This window comes from Sorex fumeus, unplaced genomic scaffold (assembly GCF_029834395.1).
Source record: "Sorex fumeus unplaced genomic scaffold, SorFum_2.1 ptg000006l, whole genome shotgun sequence".
NCBI classification, from domain to species: Eukaryota; Metazoa; Chordata; class Mammalia; order Eulipotyphla; family Soricidae; genus Sorex; species Sorex fumeus.
This window is the reverse complement of record NW_026606063.1, coordinates 38,086,333-38,106,473: the sequence shown is the minus strand read 5'-3', so window position 1 is coordinate 38,106,473 and position 20,141 is coordinate 38,086,333. Positions and strand designations below refer to the sequence as shown.

General features: G+C 40.5%; 1 protein-coding gene across 1 annotated transcript in view; it reads left to right on the top strand.

Annotated features, from left to right (window-relative positions):
• Positions 1-20,141, top strand: part of ALMS1 (ALMS1 centrosome and basal body associated protein) — an 89,817-nt gene that overhangs the window by 42,320 nt on the left and 27,356 nt on the right. Inside the window, exon 4 of the mRNA XM_056122453.1 lies at positions 15,537-15,693. Coding sequence (XP_055978428.1) covers positions 15,537-15,693 — 157 coding nt within the window. The remainder of the gene's footprint in view (positions 1-15,536; positions 15,694-20,141) is intronic.

The window sequence follows — 20,141 nt, the reverse complement described above, 5'->3', positions numbered from 1 at the left end:
GAAACTTGGTCCCAAGTTGTTAAGATCCGACCAGAGGCACACAGCAGTTTGGGGGTATCAGGAAGCCTGAAGGAACCACAGGCTGCTGAGGCACTTGCCCCGCAGTATACGTTGACCTGCTGGGCAGCACCTTACCCCCTACCATTGTCACTTTGTAAGCTACCAGGTAACCCAGATTTGGGAGTTGTTTCTTGGAGAAGTTCCTTAGTCACTTATTGTGCCCTCTCAGTCCTGGTGAGGAATGTTTCTTTCCTTTTTTTTTCATTCAGCGAAGTTATCTACTATAAACAGTAAACGTTGGAACCTAGCTTGTGGGGACCACTGAGTAAAGTCTGGTTATCCTCTCTAGAATATGTGTCTTGTCTTTGTGTACTACTAGCTAACTTGAGAGGCTGAGCTCTCTGGAGTGTCACATATTTACTTAGGGCTTCAGTAATTGGACAGATTTTGAAGATAGGGGTTCCAAGTAGGAATTCAAAGAAATGACCACTGGCTGTGCTTGAGGGACCATATCTTATATGGGGTGTCAAGCTGGAGTTGGATGTATACAAAACAAGTTCCTTACTTCTTGTACTACCTCTCCAACTCAAATGTTAACAGTCTTGCCTGCAAACTAAAATATTACGCTAGACCTTCTTGCCAAAGTATACTGATGATTTGTCTGGGAGGGGAGCTGTTAGAAACAGCGAGATGGCCTATTTCTCTTCAGTGAGTTCGCCTGGACTGTAACATTCAACCTTTGTTCTTTTTATTTGTATTTTATAAGATACTTCATGATATTTGATTGCATTTAATATTGAAAACATCAATCCCACCACCATTACACCTTCCCACCACCATATTCCAGATGTTTCCATTTGAACCCCAATCCCTGTCCTGAAGCAGAACTGAAATAAGGTATTTTGTATTGTTTGTTATAAAAAACTGCTGAAAATGCTACAAAAAGTATCCTCAGAGGAGATAGTGTGAAGATTGTTCTATTTCAACAGGGGCCAATTAAGATCTTCCATAAGAGATCACTAACATGTTGTTAAAGATTGAGCCTTGTATGCTTTTATATATATACATATATGTATCGGTGAAAATATATATTTCCTCCTAAGATTGGTTGCCTACTACTTTGAAGCCCATCAGATGTGGTGCGGTATTCTGAGTATGGGTAGGGTGTGTCCCATGAAATGTTGTGCAGCCACAAATGTGGCCACGCGGTCCAGGAATAGGTTCACTCATGGGTGAGGTTTGGCCCGAGCAATTGGAGAACGGCCTTGAGCAGGGTCGCAGTTGAGTTCTGGAGGTCTTTGACTGCCGAGACTGGGTCCCTTGGGGGTGGGGAGGCCTCTTACCCGCCCTGCTCTGGGGTGCCCTGTGTGAAACAGCCTGGTGCGGGGTCCAGTGGCATGGTTATGGTGAGCGTCGTTATACTCCTTTCTGTGAGAGAAAGACATGCGATCAGAGTTCAACCTTTGTTCTTTGACTTAATGACAATTTTAAACAGTTATCCTTCCTATGCCACAAGCAGGTCCTGGTCAGGTCCTGTTTGGGCATCTGTTCTTCAAGTGCTCTTTCTGGTGGCAGTAATAAAACTTCCTTTTGATGTGGCTCTTGGAAAGGCCAGAGATGGCTACCTGGTCCCTTAGGTTACAAGGGAGATCAACTCTCTTGGCCCCTTCAAACACTCCCCTCCCCCATGCCTTTTTTGGACCATTTTCAGTGGTGCTTAGGGCTTAGTCCTGGCTCAGAGCTCACTGGAGATGCTCTTGGGGGACCATATAGGGTACTTGGATCAAACCTGGGTCAACCACATACAAGGCAAGAACCTTACCTGCTGTACTATTGTTCTGCTCCACACCTTTTCCCCTCTTCTCTTCTGTGCCTCCTTCAGTGCTCAGTTGTAAGCCAGTTTTAATAGCTTACCTATGGTAGCCCTGAAACTCAAGGCTGTTTATTTATTTATTTGTTTATTTTTATTCCCGTGTCCTTTGGGTCAAGGAGCTGTTGTTGAGAGGGTGGAAAAAAAAGTAACAGTCTGAAGAGCCAGGGAGATGTCATCTATTAGGTGACTTCTGATGCACACATTGCAGAAAACTACAATGTTTAATAAAAATCCTTTGGTATGAGGTAGAGAACTGCCACCCAGAGAATAAAATCCACAGGTGTAATGTATAGTCATCATTTCTAGGGGAAAAAAATCCAAGTACTTGTGCTATCTAGAACTGCACTGTAGCACTGTGCTCCTGTTGTTCATAGATTTGCTCTAGTGGGCACCAGTAAATGTCTCCATTGTGAGATTTGTTGTTACGGTTTTTGGCATATTGAATAGGCCATGGGGAGCTTTCCAGGCTCTGCTGATCTAGAAAATAACCATGGGAGAGAGACCACTGACTTGGGAGCCTTCTCCTATTCTCAGCTTTTTGGGGAAATTGTGAGTAAAAGTATGGAGATCTGCCATGCTTCCCTTTGCTGATTTGGCAGGTGCAAACTCATGAACAAAACAAAATAAAAGCAAAAACAGCTAAGACAGTTTTGAGGTCTTTCACCTCTTACCGGGGCTGCGTGTCCTGAATGAGGGTTAGAGTGTTATCCAGGGGCGAAGCCAAGAAAGCTGCTTGCCCCAGTCAGAATGAGACTTGATATGCAGTTTGAGATGCATGGAACCTGGAACTGATGCATAGCCAGGGATACGTGACTGGGGAGGGGTGAATGAGATGCTGCTGCCTGGAGCAGACAGCCAGGGAATGGGGAAGTCTGGCTGACCAGAGCACACATGCCTGTGGAGACTCCACTACCTGGAGTATAAGGGGCTAAGAAGTCCTGCCATGGGATATGGGCCAAAAAGCCTTTTACCTGTGGCAGGCCTAGAGCTGTCGCCTGGCTCTGAACCAAGGCATCTCGGATAAACATTCTGGGTTTGGTCAGAAAAGCCAAAGAGCCTGGGGCATGCTTGACCTTAAGTTGCTGAAATTACCCTGTCATCCAAGTGGGGGGAGTTAGAAGTTGCAGCACAGCCCCAAGTGCTTACTTCTGCACCTGGGTACACACCTCCAGGGCAGAGCCTTGAGTCATTACCCTTTGCTTGAGGCAGAGCCTAAAATTGCCACCTCCTTTGCTAGAGTAGAGGCAGAAGTTGCCACCACCTGTGCTCCAGCACCAGAGGCTGTCATCCTCTTTGCAAGAGTGGAGCCAGAGGCTGTGCCCCACTATGTGAAGATGGAACCTAAAGTTGACTCTCTTGTGCCACAGTGGAGACCAGCTTTCCTCCCCCTGACCCACTTGTGCCAGAATAAAGTCGAGGGTTGTTACCCCCTCATGAGGATAGAGATAAAAAGGAAGTTATCTTCTTAGCATCAGGGTTAAGCTAAAAGCCATCAAGCCTGAAATCTGACTCCTAATGGTATATGCCTCGTGAATGAGATGTTTCATCGTATGAGCTTGTATGCTACCTAGTGGGAGGTTTTACTCAGGGACCTTGGTATGCAGACTTAGAATTAATGAGCAAAATATTAGTCTTAGAGCCACTGCCCCCCAAATGGTTTTTACCTAGGGATTTTTGCAAATCCATCTGTTACCAAAGGGGGCCTACTGTTATAACCCTATAATCCTGTGCTGCTCCAGTGTCATGCTGCTTTAGTTTCATGCTGCTTTAGTCCCATGTAACTGTGGACTCAAGTTGCTGTTCTTTTTCTTTCTTTTTCTATTTTTGGGTCACACCTGGAGATGCACAGGGCTTACTTTTGGCTCTGCATTTAGAAATTACTCCTGTGCGGTGCTCAGGGAACCATATAGGATGCTGGAAATCGAACCTGGGGTGGCCGTATGCAAGGCTAATGCCCTACCCACTGAACTATCTATCATATGGCTCATATTGTTCTGCTCTCGTATTCCTCAGGTCTCACACTGCTCTAGTCAGACTTGACTCCATGTTCGATGCCCACTAGTCTACTGCTGGATACTCTGTGGTCTGTCTTTGCTTGGTGCTTGCTGCCCTTCTAGTTCCTTTGCTCTTGTTTTGTACACATGAGTGAAAGCTGCATTTCTTTTTATCCCACGCGCATGCAAGTTGGTGTGTGTGTCTACATGTGTGTCCACACATTGGGGTGGTGGCGTGTGTTGGGTAGGTGAGAGAGGAGGCTATCTATCCAAAGTCTCTTTTTATGTCTCACTTATATCACCCTTAGCTATTTTACTATTCCAGCTGGCTGCAATACATGTAGGTGATCTATCTATCTGTCTGTCTGTCTGTCTATCTTTTTTCTTTCATATAGGAGCACTGCTATTTATTTAGCCATTGATTAAGCTGATTGAATTGGGCATGAACTCCACATTTTTGAAAATTTTTTTTAATTTTGTAAGTTAGTTCACAGTGTTTAATTCATATTCAAATTTAAATACCAATCCCACCACCATTACACCTCCCTGTCACCAAATTCGGGATGTTTCCATCCCAAACCCCAATCTCTGTCCCCAAACACAACCGAGATAATATGTTTTGTGTTGTCTGTTATGAAGAACTCGTGCAGGTGATCTTTAAATGATCAATAGGATCATCTTGATTATTTGGCACACATTCCTTCTCCTGCTCTACTTTCCCTATAGTGCCATTACACATCCTCCGTCATCTGATACTGTGAGCTACAAATTGGGTTCCACATTTTCATAAAAAGACCTTTTACCATATTAGACACTTAATACTATTAGATAATAGGGATGGTTTACATGTTGCATTTCTTTTTCTATTGCCCTATTTATAAAATTAGCGTGTCATTGGAGCTTTTTTATTTTGCATTGCACCCATATTTCGGCATTCATTTTCAGACATTTGCTAAGAGAAAAATGAATAAAGAAAATTGTTATGAAACTCTCCTTATTAAGAATTTTAATGTAGAGAACCATCAGATCAGTTTTATTTTCTTCAACACTCCAAAGTAGAAAAATGCTTACATATAATTTTCAATCTAACAGCAGTAGGGATGAAAATGATAGTTTACGCTCTGTGCTCAAATACTATGCTTAGAAATGTTCTTATAGACATCAGTTTCTATTATTTGGAGAATCATTTTTCTTACATAAACTCCAGCAGTTCTTTGGTCAGTTATATCAGATATTGTTTTCAGTAAGAGTAATACTTAGTCTCATACAATTGTGTTGCATGGGTTAATACATAGCGCTAATGATTTCAGTGAACCGGTTTTCCTACCATCTTTAATTATTTTGTTCTTTCCCCATGTTCCTAGTATCAATGTTTCATTTTCACATTTTCTCTGTGATTAAAATGCTATTTTGGTTTCTTATATTTGGCCACATAACTCTAAATATTTTTTAAGCATACTCTTCAGAATTTTGTTTTCATTTTGGTCATCTCTCCTACCCCACAAAGACTTGGTTTTGCTCCCTTTGCTACCTGTGTGGGAACATATGGAGCTCAGGAGATAGCCATGAACTCTGCCAGGAAAAACATGCACTCCAACCCATCTTGATATCTCTTTGACCCTCCTCCTAGGTTTAAATACATATCTGTATATTATAATCACCTCTTTTTTTAAGACCCTTTTATCTCTTCTGAGATAAGCTTTTTATGCTATCTTAATTACAAACTTGTTTTGGGTAAACATCCCTATCAACTCAGATTGCCTATATCAAAAGAACTCATCTTTTTCTAAAATCATACTAATTTATACTTTTAGTTATTAGAGGTGATTGCCATAATTATTTTCCACATTCCTGACTGCCTTGTAATGACTGAAGGTTGTGCACTCTTAATTGTGGTGTTTGTATACTTCACTTATTGTGCTCACACAGACTTGGTTGAAGGGTTTGTGTATACATTTTGGTTGTGGTGCTCACTTTGGTAGCACATTAGTTGTGGTGCTTATATATACTTGGTGGCAGCAAGCCAAAAACTGCACACTTTGTTGTATTACCAGGATCAGACACTCAGCATGTGTATGATCAAATTCACAGCCTTGTTGTATATATGGTTAGCACAGAGCCATCTCCAAACCCTGATTTGTGTCATTTTATTGACTAAGAACTAAGAGATAAAGTTGTCTTGATTTTTCTTTTTTTTACTATTTCTGGTTCTTCCCATTTTCAGTTGGTAATGAGATCAGCATACAAATATTTCTCATAGTTTTCATTGTATGTTTTCTTTTGTTTTGCCTATAAATCTTACATATTTCTAGCATTTTGGAATTTTGATGTAATAAGATTTTAGTGAAATCAATATTGGAATACAATTTTTCTTTCCTTCATTTTGAAGCTCTTGGGAATCACTGTCACTGTCCTCCTGTTGTTCCTCCATTTGCTCAAGCGGGCCCAGTAACATTGTGAGACTTGTTACTGTGTTTGGCATATCGAATTCGTCACGGGTAGCTTGCCAGGCTTTGCTGTGTGGGTGAAATACTCTCCGTAGCTTGCCGGGCTCTGTGAGAGGGGTGGAGGAATTGTGGGCTGCGTGCAAGGCAAATGCCCTACCCAATGTGCTGTCGCTCCAGCCCGCTCTTGGGAATACATGCTATTAAATACTTGCACTCTACAATCGCTTAGTAAGCCCTTAGACAGGACTTCAATAAAGTCTCCATGGTGAGATACAACAATTTTCACAAATTTTCTTCTACGGAATTTTTTTTAAAATTCCATTAGTCACTTAATGGCAACAAGAAATATAAATTATTGTGGGCCTGATTGGGCATGGTTGGGAAAATGGAGACAGTGGTGGAAGAAGAGTGACAATGTTGGTGGGATTGGTGTTGGAATATTGAATGCCTGCATAACAAATCACCGTGAGCAACTTTGTAAACTTTGTTTAAAGTGGTGGTGTTTAAGTAAAGTGGGGGGGGGGTGTTGAGGGGGCGTGGAATAAACACATGCTCTCACCTGCTCACATGCACACCATGTTTAGACTCTTTATGAAAGATCATGACGGAAACAATTTTAGGAAAAATTAAAGAACTCAGAAAGTGGCATATTGTTTCTTATGAGAGTATATTAGGAATTTTGTGAAAATTTGTATATTTATATAATAAACAAAAGATCAATAATTTCTAATTTCAAGTTTGGAAATTATTTGGAATTTGATTTTAAAAATATTTGAGCATTGTTTACTATCAGTATTTATATATATAGGTATATAGATATATAGAGTTTCTTTATCTCCACACCCAAGCTGCTCCTTTGTCTCTGAACACCCCATCTATACCCAGAACTTCTGGTCTAGTTGTTTTCAGGTTAGAAGATTCTCCCAGTTCTGCCCCAGCACCAGTCATCATTCTCATGGCATGGATCACACCCATAGTTCCACCTACCACTGCTGCTACCCCAAATGATGTAGCTACTGTGTGACTGCAAAACAGCTCTGTTTTATTACACTTCATACTTCATATGTCTACCTTCTGTTATGAATCCAGATTCCAGTGTAGCTCTGGGTGCCCCCTCCCAGCTCCAAACTTCCTTTATGATATTAATACTTAAGTCCTAGTTCCATCTGCCTGTCCCACATAAAAACTCCTAGGATTGGGATTGTAGTCAGGAATCATAAAGCCTTAAATCATAGCTGACTGAAAGACAAGGCCAAATTGGTGTTGAAAGTAGCCCTGACAGCTCAGATAGAGAAGGGAGCACCAAATAAAGGGTGTTGGGAGGTTCCTCTCAGGATGGGAAATGCGTGATGAGAGTAGACTATAGACCGAACAAGATTGCCACTCAGTGTCTCTTTTGCAAACCACAGCACTCAAAAGGAGAGAGATAACAAAAGGGAATGCCCTGCCACAGAGGCAGGGGGGATGGGGTGATGGGGGGTGGGAGGGATACTGGGACTGGTGGTGGTGGAGAATGGGCACTGGTAGAGGGATGGGTATTCGATCATTGTATAACTGAAACCCAAGCACAAAAATTTGTAAGTCTACAACTGTGCCTCATGGTGTTTCACTAATAAAAATTTAAGAAAGAAAAAAAAAAAAGAAAGTAGCCCTGAGGCCTAAAAATCACTCACTAGAAATAGCCAAAAGGTGCTGACACTTAGCTGAATCCCTTAGAGAACTTGTGGGGGTGGGGTGGAGTGGGGACATGGAACTACAAACATTCTCCAGAACACAGAAGACACAATAGGGAAGCAGCTTAGAAGTGTGTGAGTGAAGGTAATCACTCAGCCTACTGTAATAGTTTCAAGGTCTAGTGACCTCTCAGAGCTTAGAGACACCATGATGAGGATGTTTAATAAAGAAACAGTGGTACTCTTAATCAGTAAAGCACAGGAAAGTATGAGAGTGGAAGCAGAAAACGACAATCATAAATAACAGAACTGTATGATTGGTGAAGTGAAAAAACTCAAAGGAAGGCCTCAGCATCAAGAAATGATAAGAAATGATCAGGGAACTCCAGGCTGAGATTCAGGATTCCTCTAGAAAACCACAGATGACAAAGTCTAAAAAAAGAAAAAAAGATGAACAAAACACCAGAGAACCATAGGAGTTCAAAAGAACGGTATTTGAATTACTGGATTCTCTTAAGGAATAGGAAGTTGAATTTGATTTAAAAAAAAAAAGCTATTAGTCAAAGAAATCAAATAAGAGTTTCCGAGAGTTGAAGAGTGCATGCATCTAATTCAAGAGGCTTAAATGGTTCTGGCCAAAAATAAACCTAGTAGAAATGCTCCAAGATAACATTATTATGATACTATTATTATTGTTATTATTATTAATTATTATTGTTGCCTGCACTGGTGATGCTCAGGGTTTAGACTTGGCTCTGCACTCAAGGTTCACTCCAGACTTTGGGGAACCATATGTGGTGCCAGAGATGGAACCTGGGTTGGCTATATGCAAGACAAGCACTTGACTTACCTTACTGTCTCTCTGACCCTCTACTACACATTCTGAACGTAGTGACAAAAGCCAAAAAAGAATATTGAAAGCAGAAAGTTCATAGAAGCAAAGTACATACAGAAGAGTCATAGGAGAGCTATCAAATGAAACTACAGGCCAGGAGAGAATGGTGGGATATAGAAAAGAAGACTTACCTCCCCCAAAATACTCAGTCCAACTAGGTTATATCCAGATTTGAAGGAATGATATAAAGTTTCACGGACAAGCAACAGATTAGGAAGTTCGTAGCCTTGAAAGCAGTTGTGCAAGACTCAGAAGAGTTACTTCTTTAGGGGCCGATGTGATAGCGCAGTTGGTAGGGAGCTTGCCTTGCATGCAGTCTACCTGGCTTCTATCCTCAGTATCCCATATGGTCTCTTGAGCACTGCCAAGAGTAACTTCTGAGTGCAGAGCCAAGACTAACCCCTGAGTATCACTGGTTATGGCCTCAAAACTGTAGCACTGGCATTGTCCTCCCGTTGTTCATCGATTTGCTTGAGTGGGCACCAGTAACATCTCCATTGTGAGACTTGTAGTTACTGTTTTTGGCATATTGAATACGCCACGGGGAGCTTGCCAGTCTCTGCTTTACGGGCGGGATACTCTCAGTAGCTTGCCAGGCTCTCCGAGAGGGGTGGAGGGATCTAACCTGGGTCAGCCTCATGCAAGGCAAATACCCTACCTGCTGTGCTATCACTCCAGCCCTCAAAATGTATAACATCTACAAAATGATCTCAATAAATTTCTTCATCTTTTTAAAATTAAAACAGTACAGCAAATATTTTTATTAAAATAATATAAAGAATGTTTGCTCTGAATATTCATACCATCTCTGCCCCCCAAGCACTCACAGCATGAGCCCCAAGAGCCATAATTTTACTATGGGAGAGAAATTTCTTCATCGTAAATAATCTCGATAGATATCAGTGGCATCTCCGAATGCAACAGCTATGTGTACCTAGGTCGAGAGGTCAACATGACAAATGACCTGGCACCCGAGCTGCGCAGGAGGAAGAGAGCGGCTTGGAACGCCTTCAAGAACGTCGAAGAAATAGCTAAGAGGACGAAGAACCTCCGGCTCCGGCCACATCTCTTTGATTCCACTGTTCTTCCTGCATTAACATATGCCTCAGAGACTTGGGCCCTACGCAAACAAGATGAGAACGCCATTCAGGTCTCCCAAAGAAGAATAGAAAGAGCTATGCTTGGAATATCACGTTTCACTCAAATGAGAGAACGAATCCGGAGTTCCGACATCCGTCGACGATCAAGGATCAGGGACGCTGTCTCATTTGCCAAGTTGTCGAAAATCAGATGGGCTGGTCACGTAATGAGATTTAAAGACAGCCGTTGGACTAGAGCTGTTACTGATTGGATTCCACGGGATGTCAAGAGACCGTGTGGCCGCCCACCTACCAGATGGTCAGACTTCTTCGTCAAGATCATGAACGATCGGTTTGAGGCCCTTCATGTTCCCGGAGCGAACAGATGCCATTGGGCTACACTAGCACGCGACAGGGACAAATGGAGACGTTACTGGCGCCCGCTCGAGCAAATCGCCGACTAACGGGAAGTTAAGTGATTAAGTGATTAAGATATCAGTGGCTTGAACTCAGAAAACAATACAGTTTTCTGCTACCTACAGGAGACATATCTGAACAATCACTCTAAACATAGATTCAAATTAAAAGAATAGAAAACAGTCTTATAAGCAAATAAATTAAAAAGCCATAAAAATTTTGGTTTGTCTATACTTATACCTGATAATTTAGACTCCAAATTAAAAAATGTGATAAAGGACAAGGATGGTCATTTCTTAACGATCAAGGATTCAGTATATCAATAACGTATTCCTAACCATATATGTACTTATTGATGGGCCACAAGATATTTAAGACAACTGCTGATAGACCTAAAGGGAGGTATTGTTAGTAACACAATATTTCAACACTCATTGCTGGGTAGATCAACTAAGTAAGGAAACACTGGCCTTGAAGGATGAAATAGGAAAGATGGACCTACCAGACATATTTTAGGCCCTTCATTCCCAAAATGTTGAGCACTTTGTTTTTCGGATAAACTACATGCTGGAACACAAAGAGTATCATTGTAAAATTAAGTTAGATTTTTTTTTTTTATCAGGTTAGTTTTTTTTTTTTATCAACTGTTCTCTCAGGACATAATGCTTTGAAAAGGAAATCATAGGGGCCCAAGAAATCGTATAGCATGTAGGTTGTTTTCCTTGCATTTGGTTAATCTGGGTTTGGTTCCGGGCACCTCATATGGTCACGATCCCTGCGCACATAGACAGGAGTAAGCTCTGAGCAGTGCCAGGTGTAACTCTTCACCCCCAAATAGGAAATCAGAAATGGTGGGTGGTGCTGGGCAAGAAAAATTTTGAAATTAAACAACTCAGAATCTAACAACCAGTGGCTCTAAAGGAATTCTTAGAAGAAATCAGAATATTCCTGCAAACAAGAATGACACAAACTACCAGAACATATGGGACATAGCAAGTGTGTTAAGAGGGGAGTTAAAGCGATACAGGTGTTCATTAAGAAGCAAGAGAGGGTTTAAATAACTTAGTACCACTTAAGCAGCTTGAAATTGACCAACAATGGAAACCCAAAGCCTGAAAGAATAAAATAGAGCAGAAAATTGTGAAATAGAAACTGGGAACAATTCAAAATGATCAACCAAACCAACAGCTTATTTTTTGAAAAAATAAACAAGATTGATAGACCTTTAGCAGGACTCACAAAAATGAAGAGAAAACTTTAATAATAAGCAGTTAGAAATGAAAGGGAAGATACCACAGTAGATATTACAGAAATTTAAAGGATCTTCAGGAGTTACTGTGAAATTGTTTATGCCATGAAATTGGACGATTTAGAAGAAAGTGATTAAAAAAAATTTTCTTTGGGAAGGAGTGAAGGGGCTTTGCCTTAGAAGACTGAACCAAGAGGAAATAGTACCTGAGCAGACTGAATCATTATAAAGGCTGTTATGGTATCAAAGTTTCCCCCCAAACAAAAGCCCAGTCCCAGATGGATTTATGAGCAAATTCTTCCAAATCTTTTTTTAATGTAGCAGTACTGCTATTTAGCCATTGATTAAACTGGTTGAATTGGGTATGAACTCCACATTACTTTTTTTTTCAGAATGTTAATTTCATTTTATACTTTATTATTATTATTTTAATCACCATTAGATACAGTTACAAAGCTTTCCTGTTTGAGTTTCAGTCATATAATGATCGATCACCCAACCCTCTACCAGTGCACATCTTCTACCACCAAGGTCTCCAGTATTCCCCCCATTCCCCTGCCTCTATGGGGGACAATCTCACCCATATTCTCTTTTGTATTGCTTGTTATGAATAGCATAAGATGTCGCGTGGTGCTCCTGGAATTCTAAAATTTTAGATAATTGGGGTCTGGAAAAATCTCTGCAGTGAGCTGCTTGATTCCAAGATTTTTTTTTTTTTTGCTTTTTGCGTCACACTCGGCGATTCTCAGGGGTTACTCCTGGCTCTGCACTCAGGAATCACTCCTGGCGGTGGTTGGGGGCCCAAATGGGATGCTGGGAATCGAACCCAGGTCGGCTGCATGCAAGGCAGACGCCCTACCTCCTGTGCTATTGCTCCAGCCCCCGGAGATTTTTTTTTATGTGACTCTGGATCATGGCCTTTAAGGAGCTTAAATAGCAGCCGGAGACAGTTTGTGGCCATGACTTCCAGGATCCCATGGGGTTGGTTGGGGGGGGGGGGGGGAGGATGAGAAGGACAGGGCTATTCCCTATCCCTTGAAGCCTGGAGTTTTCCATCACTGAACCCATGTACTTGCATTTCTCATTGGGTTCTGGAAATTGGCGGCCTCTGGAGATTTTATGGGGCAGGTGGAGGGATGACACCTGCCCTAGTCTGAGACACCCTGTGAAGTTGGCCTGGCTTACAGTCTGGAGGCATCTCTGCAGCGAGCTGCTTGGTTCAGAGATTCTTTCGTGTGTCTCTGCATCATGTCCCTTGTTTCCATCTTCTCCAGAGAAATAAACTATTGGCATATGCAGGGTGCGCCCCTTCATCTGCAGCGCTTTGTACCACTGGCCTTAACTTCAGCTTTTGATCTCTTTCAAGGTTTATGGGTCTCTGAGATAAAGTCAATAAGTGAGCTTGTATAGCTGAGCCAGAGGTGGTTTGTGGATGTGGCTCCCACATACCTGATTTTTGGCCATTTAATTTTTTGGTAAACTTGGCCCCAAGTTGTTGGGGTCCGGCCAAAGGCACAGCGGCAGTTTGGGGCTATCTGGAAGTCTGAAGGCACCATCAGGCTGCTGATGCACTTGCACTGCAGGTTCAGGTTGACCTGCTGGTGGCACCATAACCCCTTCAAATCTTTAAAGATCTATTTCCAGTCCTTTTCATACTCTTTCAGAAAGCTAAAGAAACAGGAGTGGTGTTTTTTGTTTTTTTTTAGACTTACAAATTTTTGTGCTTGGGTTTTGATTATACAATGATCAAACACCCATCCCTCCACCAGTGCCCATTTTCCACCACCATGGATAATATCCCTCCCACCCCCATCCCCCCCCATCCCACCCTGCCTCTGTGGCAGGGCATTCCCTTTTGTTCTCTTTCTCCTTTTGGGTGTTGTGGTCTTCAGAAGAGGCATTTTGTGGCAATCATGTTCGGTCCATAGTCTACTTTCAACATGCATCTCCCATCCTGAGAGGATCCTCCAAACACCCTTTATTTATGGTGCTCCCTTCTCTATCTGAGCTCCCTTTTCCCCTAGCATGTGTGGCTGGCCTCCAAGCCATGGAGCAAAATTCCTGGTACTAATCTCGGTCATTCTTGGTTGTTAGTCTCCTATTTTGTTACTTTTTGTCTCCCAGATGAATGCAATCTTTTTTATGTCTGTCCCTCTCTTTCTGACTCATTTTCGCTTAGCATGATACTTTCCATGTAGTACCACTTGTATGTAAATTTCCTGACTTCATCTTTTCTAACAGCTACATAGTACTAACAGGAGTGTTTTGAACATTTTCTCTGAGGCAAACATTACCCTGATATCAAAGGGGACAAAGGCACCACCCCCCGAAAAAACAAAAAAAGAGTGTAGACCTGCATCCTTGATGAATTTAGATGCAAAGATCCTTAACAATGCTAGATGGCCAAATCCAACAATAAATGAAAAGGACCATAAACCTTAGCCAACTAGGATTTTTCCCGAAGATGCAAGAATGATTTAATATATGCTAGTGCAGCGTAATATATCATATCAATACAAAGAAAATTAAAATTCACATGATCATTTTAATAGATGCAGTGAAAGCATTTGAGAAGATTTAGGACTCATTTATGAGAAAAACTTAAATAGGGAGATAAAGAACTTTTTTTCAATATAGTTAAAACAATTTACCACAAACCCAGAGCTAAAATACTCAGTGGAGAAAACCTGAAAGTCTTCCATCTCAGATCAAGCACCAAAACATCATCATCATTCAATAGAGTATTTAAATTCTTGTCATGACAATTAGGAAAGAAATAGTAAAGTCAACCAAATTAGGGTTAAAAAAAAAAAGTCAAACTATCACTATTTGCAGATGACATGATGCTGTACTTAGAAAATCCCAGACTACAAAATATACTGGACAGCCATAAGAAAAGATGAAATTATGTTGTTTGCCATTATGTGACTGGAACTAGAAGCTATTTCAGTCAGTGGAGAGTGATACACACAGAATGATTTCTTATAAGAGATAGAAACAATGATGAATAAAACAAAGGTAACAGAATGTGAGAACTTTTCAACAGAACTGAACTGAACATGGGTCTTGGGTGTGAGGGAAGGGCACCAAGACAATGATGGAGAAAAGTAAACTGGTGGAGCTGTAGTGTTGGAACCTTGTACATAAGGAACTTTATCATTAATAATATTGTAAGTCTCAGTGCAATTGAGCAAAGGTACAACTCTTTGTTCTTTTAATTTTTCTTTCAAAACTTATTAATTTGTTGAATATAGGCTTACTTTCCTCGTCCCCCTTACTCCTTTTCTTAGCACATTCTCTTTAAAAAACAAAACAAAACAAAAAAACCCTCAAAACTTGTTTTGTTGGTGGGAACAAGCTATGTGTGAGACACTATCATTAAAAGTATTGTAGATTATAGTACCTTAACAAAAATGAAAAAAATTTTTGTTTTAAACATACCATTATATTTATTTATATTTATTAAATACATCAGTGATATGAATAGAAATATTTCTCATAAATATGTAAGTATATGATTAACATTCTCATGATATTTATTAAATGTTTATTAAATATATAGTTAGTGCTATCATTAAAAGTATTATAAATTATTGTACCTTAAAACTAAATATTTTTTAAAAATTCATTTAAAATATTTTTAAATACCGAGGTTGTCAAGAATATTTCTGTAGTTCAAATACTGTAATAATCTTAACTGTTAAAAGGAATAGACTTTTAAAATAATACAATACTGATAGACCATCTGTTTGTGATATTCTGCACAGATAGATTTCCAGACCGTCACAATAATTTGTAGGTTCTGTAGGGTTAGGAATATGACAGTAAGGAACTGAAATACTTAACTAGGTTTCTTTTAAAGCTGATAGTCTAAAATTAACTTTATTTTATTGTCAAATCTCTTCATAGGTAGATCATTCTAGAACGGACAGTAGTCAGACTTTTTCATCTGTATTGCCTCCATTTGTTCGTGAGCCAACAACAAAATCGGATTACCACTCTGTAGATCTCAGGATGTTGAGAATATCTTCTGATGCTGTGCCAGACACTCACCAGTATTTAGCAGGTATGTAGAAGGAGAGATGTTGAATGTTCTAATTGCTACCTCTGTAAAATTATCTTGGTGTGGGATAGAAGAGATAATACAGGAGTAATGCCCTTGTCTTGTTTGATCCCTTGCACCAGCATATGGTCTCTGGAGGACAGGTCCATGAATAGCCTCTTAGCACTACGTGAGGCAGTGCCCCCAAACCGAACCAAACTGAAAAATGTCTTGCTTTGACCGATTTAATTTTTTTTTTTTTGCTTTTTGGGTCACACCCAGCGACGCACAGAGGTCACTCCTGGTTCATGCACCCAGAAAACACTCCTGGCCGTGCTTGGGGGACCACATGGGACACTGGGAATCAAACCCGGGTTGGGCCGCGTGCAAGGCAAAAGCTCCGCCCGCTGTGCTGTCACTCCAGCCCAATCGATTTAAAATTTTTATTTATTATTTTTAGGGGGGTTGAGGCCACACATGGCAGTCTCAGGGCCTATTCTGTGCTCAGGGACCACTCCTGGCTGGGTTCTAGGACCACATGGGGTGCTGGGGATTGAACCTGGCCGGCCGCGTGGAAGACAAGTGCCCTCCCAGCATCACCCGAGCCCCAAATTTTAAAAATTTAAACTCCTGCAATAATACCAACACTATAGACTATATTTATAAATTTCCAGGTGTAGATAAACTTTGATATTTCTTTCTATAATATTTGTGACAGTATTTAGAGATGAGTTCCATAGAGAAGCTTACTGTTGGAGTTCCTCTGTATATTTCTTTTTGTGACTAAAGAGGAAGAGAAATTAGAGAAATTAAGCATAGGAGGTCAAAACTGGATGTGTATTAGTTTGCAGGAAGGAAGTTGAGGGAGCAGTTTTGAGGTAAAAAGCCAGGTTTTCTGCTGAGGAAGGTCGGGAGCAGTGGTGGTATGTTAGGAAGTTTGAGAAAAGTGGCTTGTTGAACTTTCAGATTTTATTTTGAAGAGGAAAAATAAACAGCCTGTCAAAGACAAATTTAAGGATTAGCAGGTTATTCTGAAAATTTAGTAGAAATTGAGGATGATTCTTACAATGTTGTCAAGCTGTGTAGAATCACTGGTTTTTCTTTGTAGGTTGAGAAATGTTTCGTTGGTGCTTAATGTTTGTCTGAGCACCTCCAGGAGATAATCTCTGAGTATCAAATTGGCATAATAGCCCCTGAGTACTGCTGGCACTCACTTGCACCCTCCATACACACCGTTACCCACACAGATTTAGGAATGAGGAAGGTAAATTATAGTACTAATGTTTACATCAGTGATGAAATCTGGTATTGATACAGTACTAAGGAATTTTGTTCAGTGGATCAGTGTGATAGAAGGAAAACAGTGGAACGGAATCAGTGAGAGAAAAGTTGATCATCTTTTGGTTTCAGCCTATGTAGAATAAAGAAGAAAAACTGGCCAAGTAAGTCTGAGAGAAAATAGAAGAAAGAGGCTAATATGTGATGTTATGATGAAGTGGGTGTAAGTTAGAGAGCTAGAATAATGGGTAATTTTGGTATAGGTGGGTTGTATATTTAAATGGCAATCAGTTTAATGGGTAATTTGATCCGTTATGGCCCTGTGATTCGATAGTAGAAGTTGAATGAAGATTTCCGCACTGAAGTAGGTTATATTTTAATGCTAGCTTGTTGGATTGTTAACTCTCTTTCACAATATTAGTATTAATGAAGGATTTTGGTTTTAGTCTGTGAACCAGACTTTATAGTCTTCAAAACCTGAATAGGAGGAACTAGAGAAAAGAGAAAGTTATGGAAAATGGCATAGAGACAATGTGTTGCCTGAAGCCTCAAAAAAGTGGTTTCGTTAGTACAAAATATGGAAAACAATGGTAATGAAATTGTTATGAGAAGAAGTATCAGTTTTTCAGGTTCATGGAATGGGAGAGGACTGCAAGGGCAGTAGAATCAAGGTTTTCTTTTTATTTTCTTCTAAAGGAAAATGGTAATGATTATTGTGTTAAGAATCTGAGGGAGTGTGTTTATTCCAGAGCAGAATGCTTTAAAGAATAAAAAGGGAAGATTGGGATGAGAGGAACAAGTAATGGGGAGGAAGCAAGGTAACAAACACCAGTCTGCAGCTATCAAGACTGCCTTATCCATCACCCAGATGAATGTGCCCAGTCTCATCTGGTATCAGAAGCTGAACAGGTTGGGGCTTGGTTAGTCTCTGGATGAGAGAAAATAAGAGTAGTAGAACAAATAAGACTACCAATGTTTGGCTTTTGTCTGGACTAGGGATTCCAATGATGAGTGTAGATGAAACCGCTTGTTCCAAATATCCTAATTTTGTTAAAATAATCTTCATATCTGACTACCTTTCAGTCCCAGCTCTTATTTGTTCTGGAGTCAAAGATGAGGAACACCACTAGATTTGAGAAGACATTGTAATCAACACTGAATTGATTGTAATTGTAATCAAACTGAAGTGATGCCAGTGTTTCAGTTTTTATTGAGTCACACTTTAAGTGCAGGCCAGTGCATCGGTATCAGTGTGTTTATAATGTCTTTTTGGGGATGGAGAGAGAGCTCGGTGTGCTAGAGTGCCTACTTTGCATGCAGAAAGCTTAAGCTTAATTTCTGCTACTGAATGTTTCCCCAGCACTACTGGAAGTGACTGTGGACTAATTCAGGCATAGCCCTAAAAAAAAAAAAAAAAACACCAGATGTGGCCCAAAGACAAAAAGAAAAAGTTGATTTTGGGAGTCCATGAGGTAGCTCAGTAGACTGAGCTCATGATGCTCAATCTTCAGTATAGAATAACTTGGTAAAGAATTCCCAGATTGCATTTTTACATACACACACTTTAAAGTTGTTTTGAAATTGTCCAGAGAGATAATAGAGGAGATAGTTTACTTGCTTTGCATGCAGCCAACCCTGGTTGAATCCCAAGCATAACATGTGGTCCCACTGCCAGGGCTCACTCCGGAACAGAGATCCAGTAATAACCCCTGAGCACTGCCTCTTATAGCTGCCACCCTCAATCCCCTCCCCCTCCAAAAAAAAGAAAAATTGTCAAAATGTTAATTTAAAAAAATTATTTTTCTGATTTTATTTCAGTCTGGAAACTTTTTTTTTGGGGGGGGGTCACACCCGGCATTGCTCAGGGGTTACTCCTTGGCTCTGCCCTCGGGAATTACTCCTGGCAGCTCTCGGGGGACCATATGGGATGCTGGGGATCGAACCTGGGTCCGCCGCGTGCAGGGCAAACGCCCTCCCCACTCTACTGTCTCTCCAGCCCCTCAGTCTGGAAAATTTTTATTGGCATAGTGAAAGTGAATTTTTTTGTTTGTTCGGTTTGATTTTTGTTTGGAGGCCATACCCAGCAGTGCTCAGGGCTTATATCTGGCTTACCCCCTGTACTATGTCTCTTGCCCTTGAATTGATGCTTTCCTTCAGCATGTCCTACCTACCACTATGCTCATCAAAGGCCTTTTTTCTATTATTTTTGATTTGTGTGTGTGTTTTTTTTTAGTTCTTTGCTAAACTTACTCTTCTGTTCTTGCCTATTTTTCCATTGGAGCTCTAAATATTATTCATAGTTGCTTGAATTTCTGGGCCTGATTGCTCTAAAAGCCTGATAGCTTCTAGGTTCTAAGAAAAATTTGAAAAATCTTGAAATCTGGTGCTTGCATTTTCTCTTTAAACTGTTGATTTTTCCTTTTTAACGTTTTGTAATTTCAAAATGGAGATTTAACATTTTGTTTATTCATTTATTTCAATGATTTTATTGAGGTACTGGGGTTTATAATAATGTTATACTTCTCATGCATATATCATTGCAGCACTACACCTGCTTCCCACAATCAAAAGTCCACGGGGGAGTTTTTAAGGACTCCTCAGAACTCTCCTTCCATTTAGACAAATGCTTCATTTCCAATCACTTTGACCATTTGTTCTTCCCTTACTGTTTTATCTTTTTTTATGCAACATATGGGGAAAGAAATTTTTTTTTGATTGTGTACATGGTGACGGGTAGGGCGTTCGCCTTACAAGCGGCCAACATGGCCGACCCGAGTTCGATTCCTCCGCCCCTCTCGGAGAGCCCGGCAAGCTACCGAGAGTATTCGATATGCCAGACACAGTAACAACAAAGTCTCCAATGGAGACGTTACTGGGCCCGCTCGAGCAAATCGACGATCAACGGGAGGGCCTTTACCTTTACAAGCTTACATGGTGACACCTGTCCACAGAATAGAACCAACCTGAAATTTCATGACATTTTAAATCAATGATAATTTCTAAAGTAATTTTTTTCTCAAAAACAGTACATCTTTCTTTTATTTTTACAGGTTAGAAATGTGTTTCAAATGAATATGTATAGGGGCCAGAGAGATAGTATAGTGGGTAATTAATCTATAATTCTGTGCTAATACATTTTAAAATTTACATGAAATATAGACATTCTACAAGTGTAAAATTTAGTAAGAGTGAAG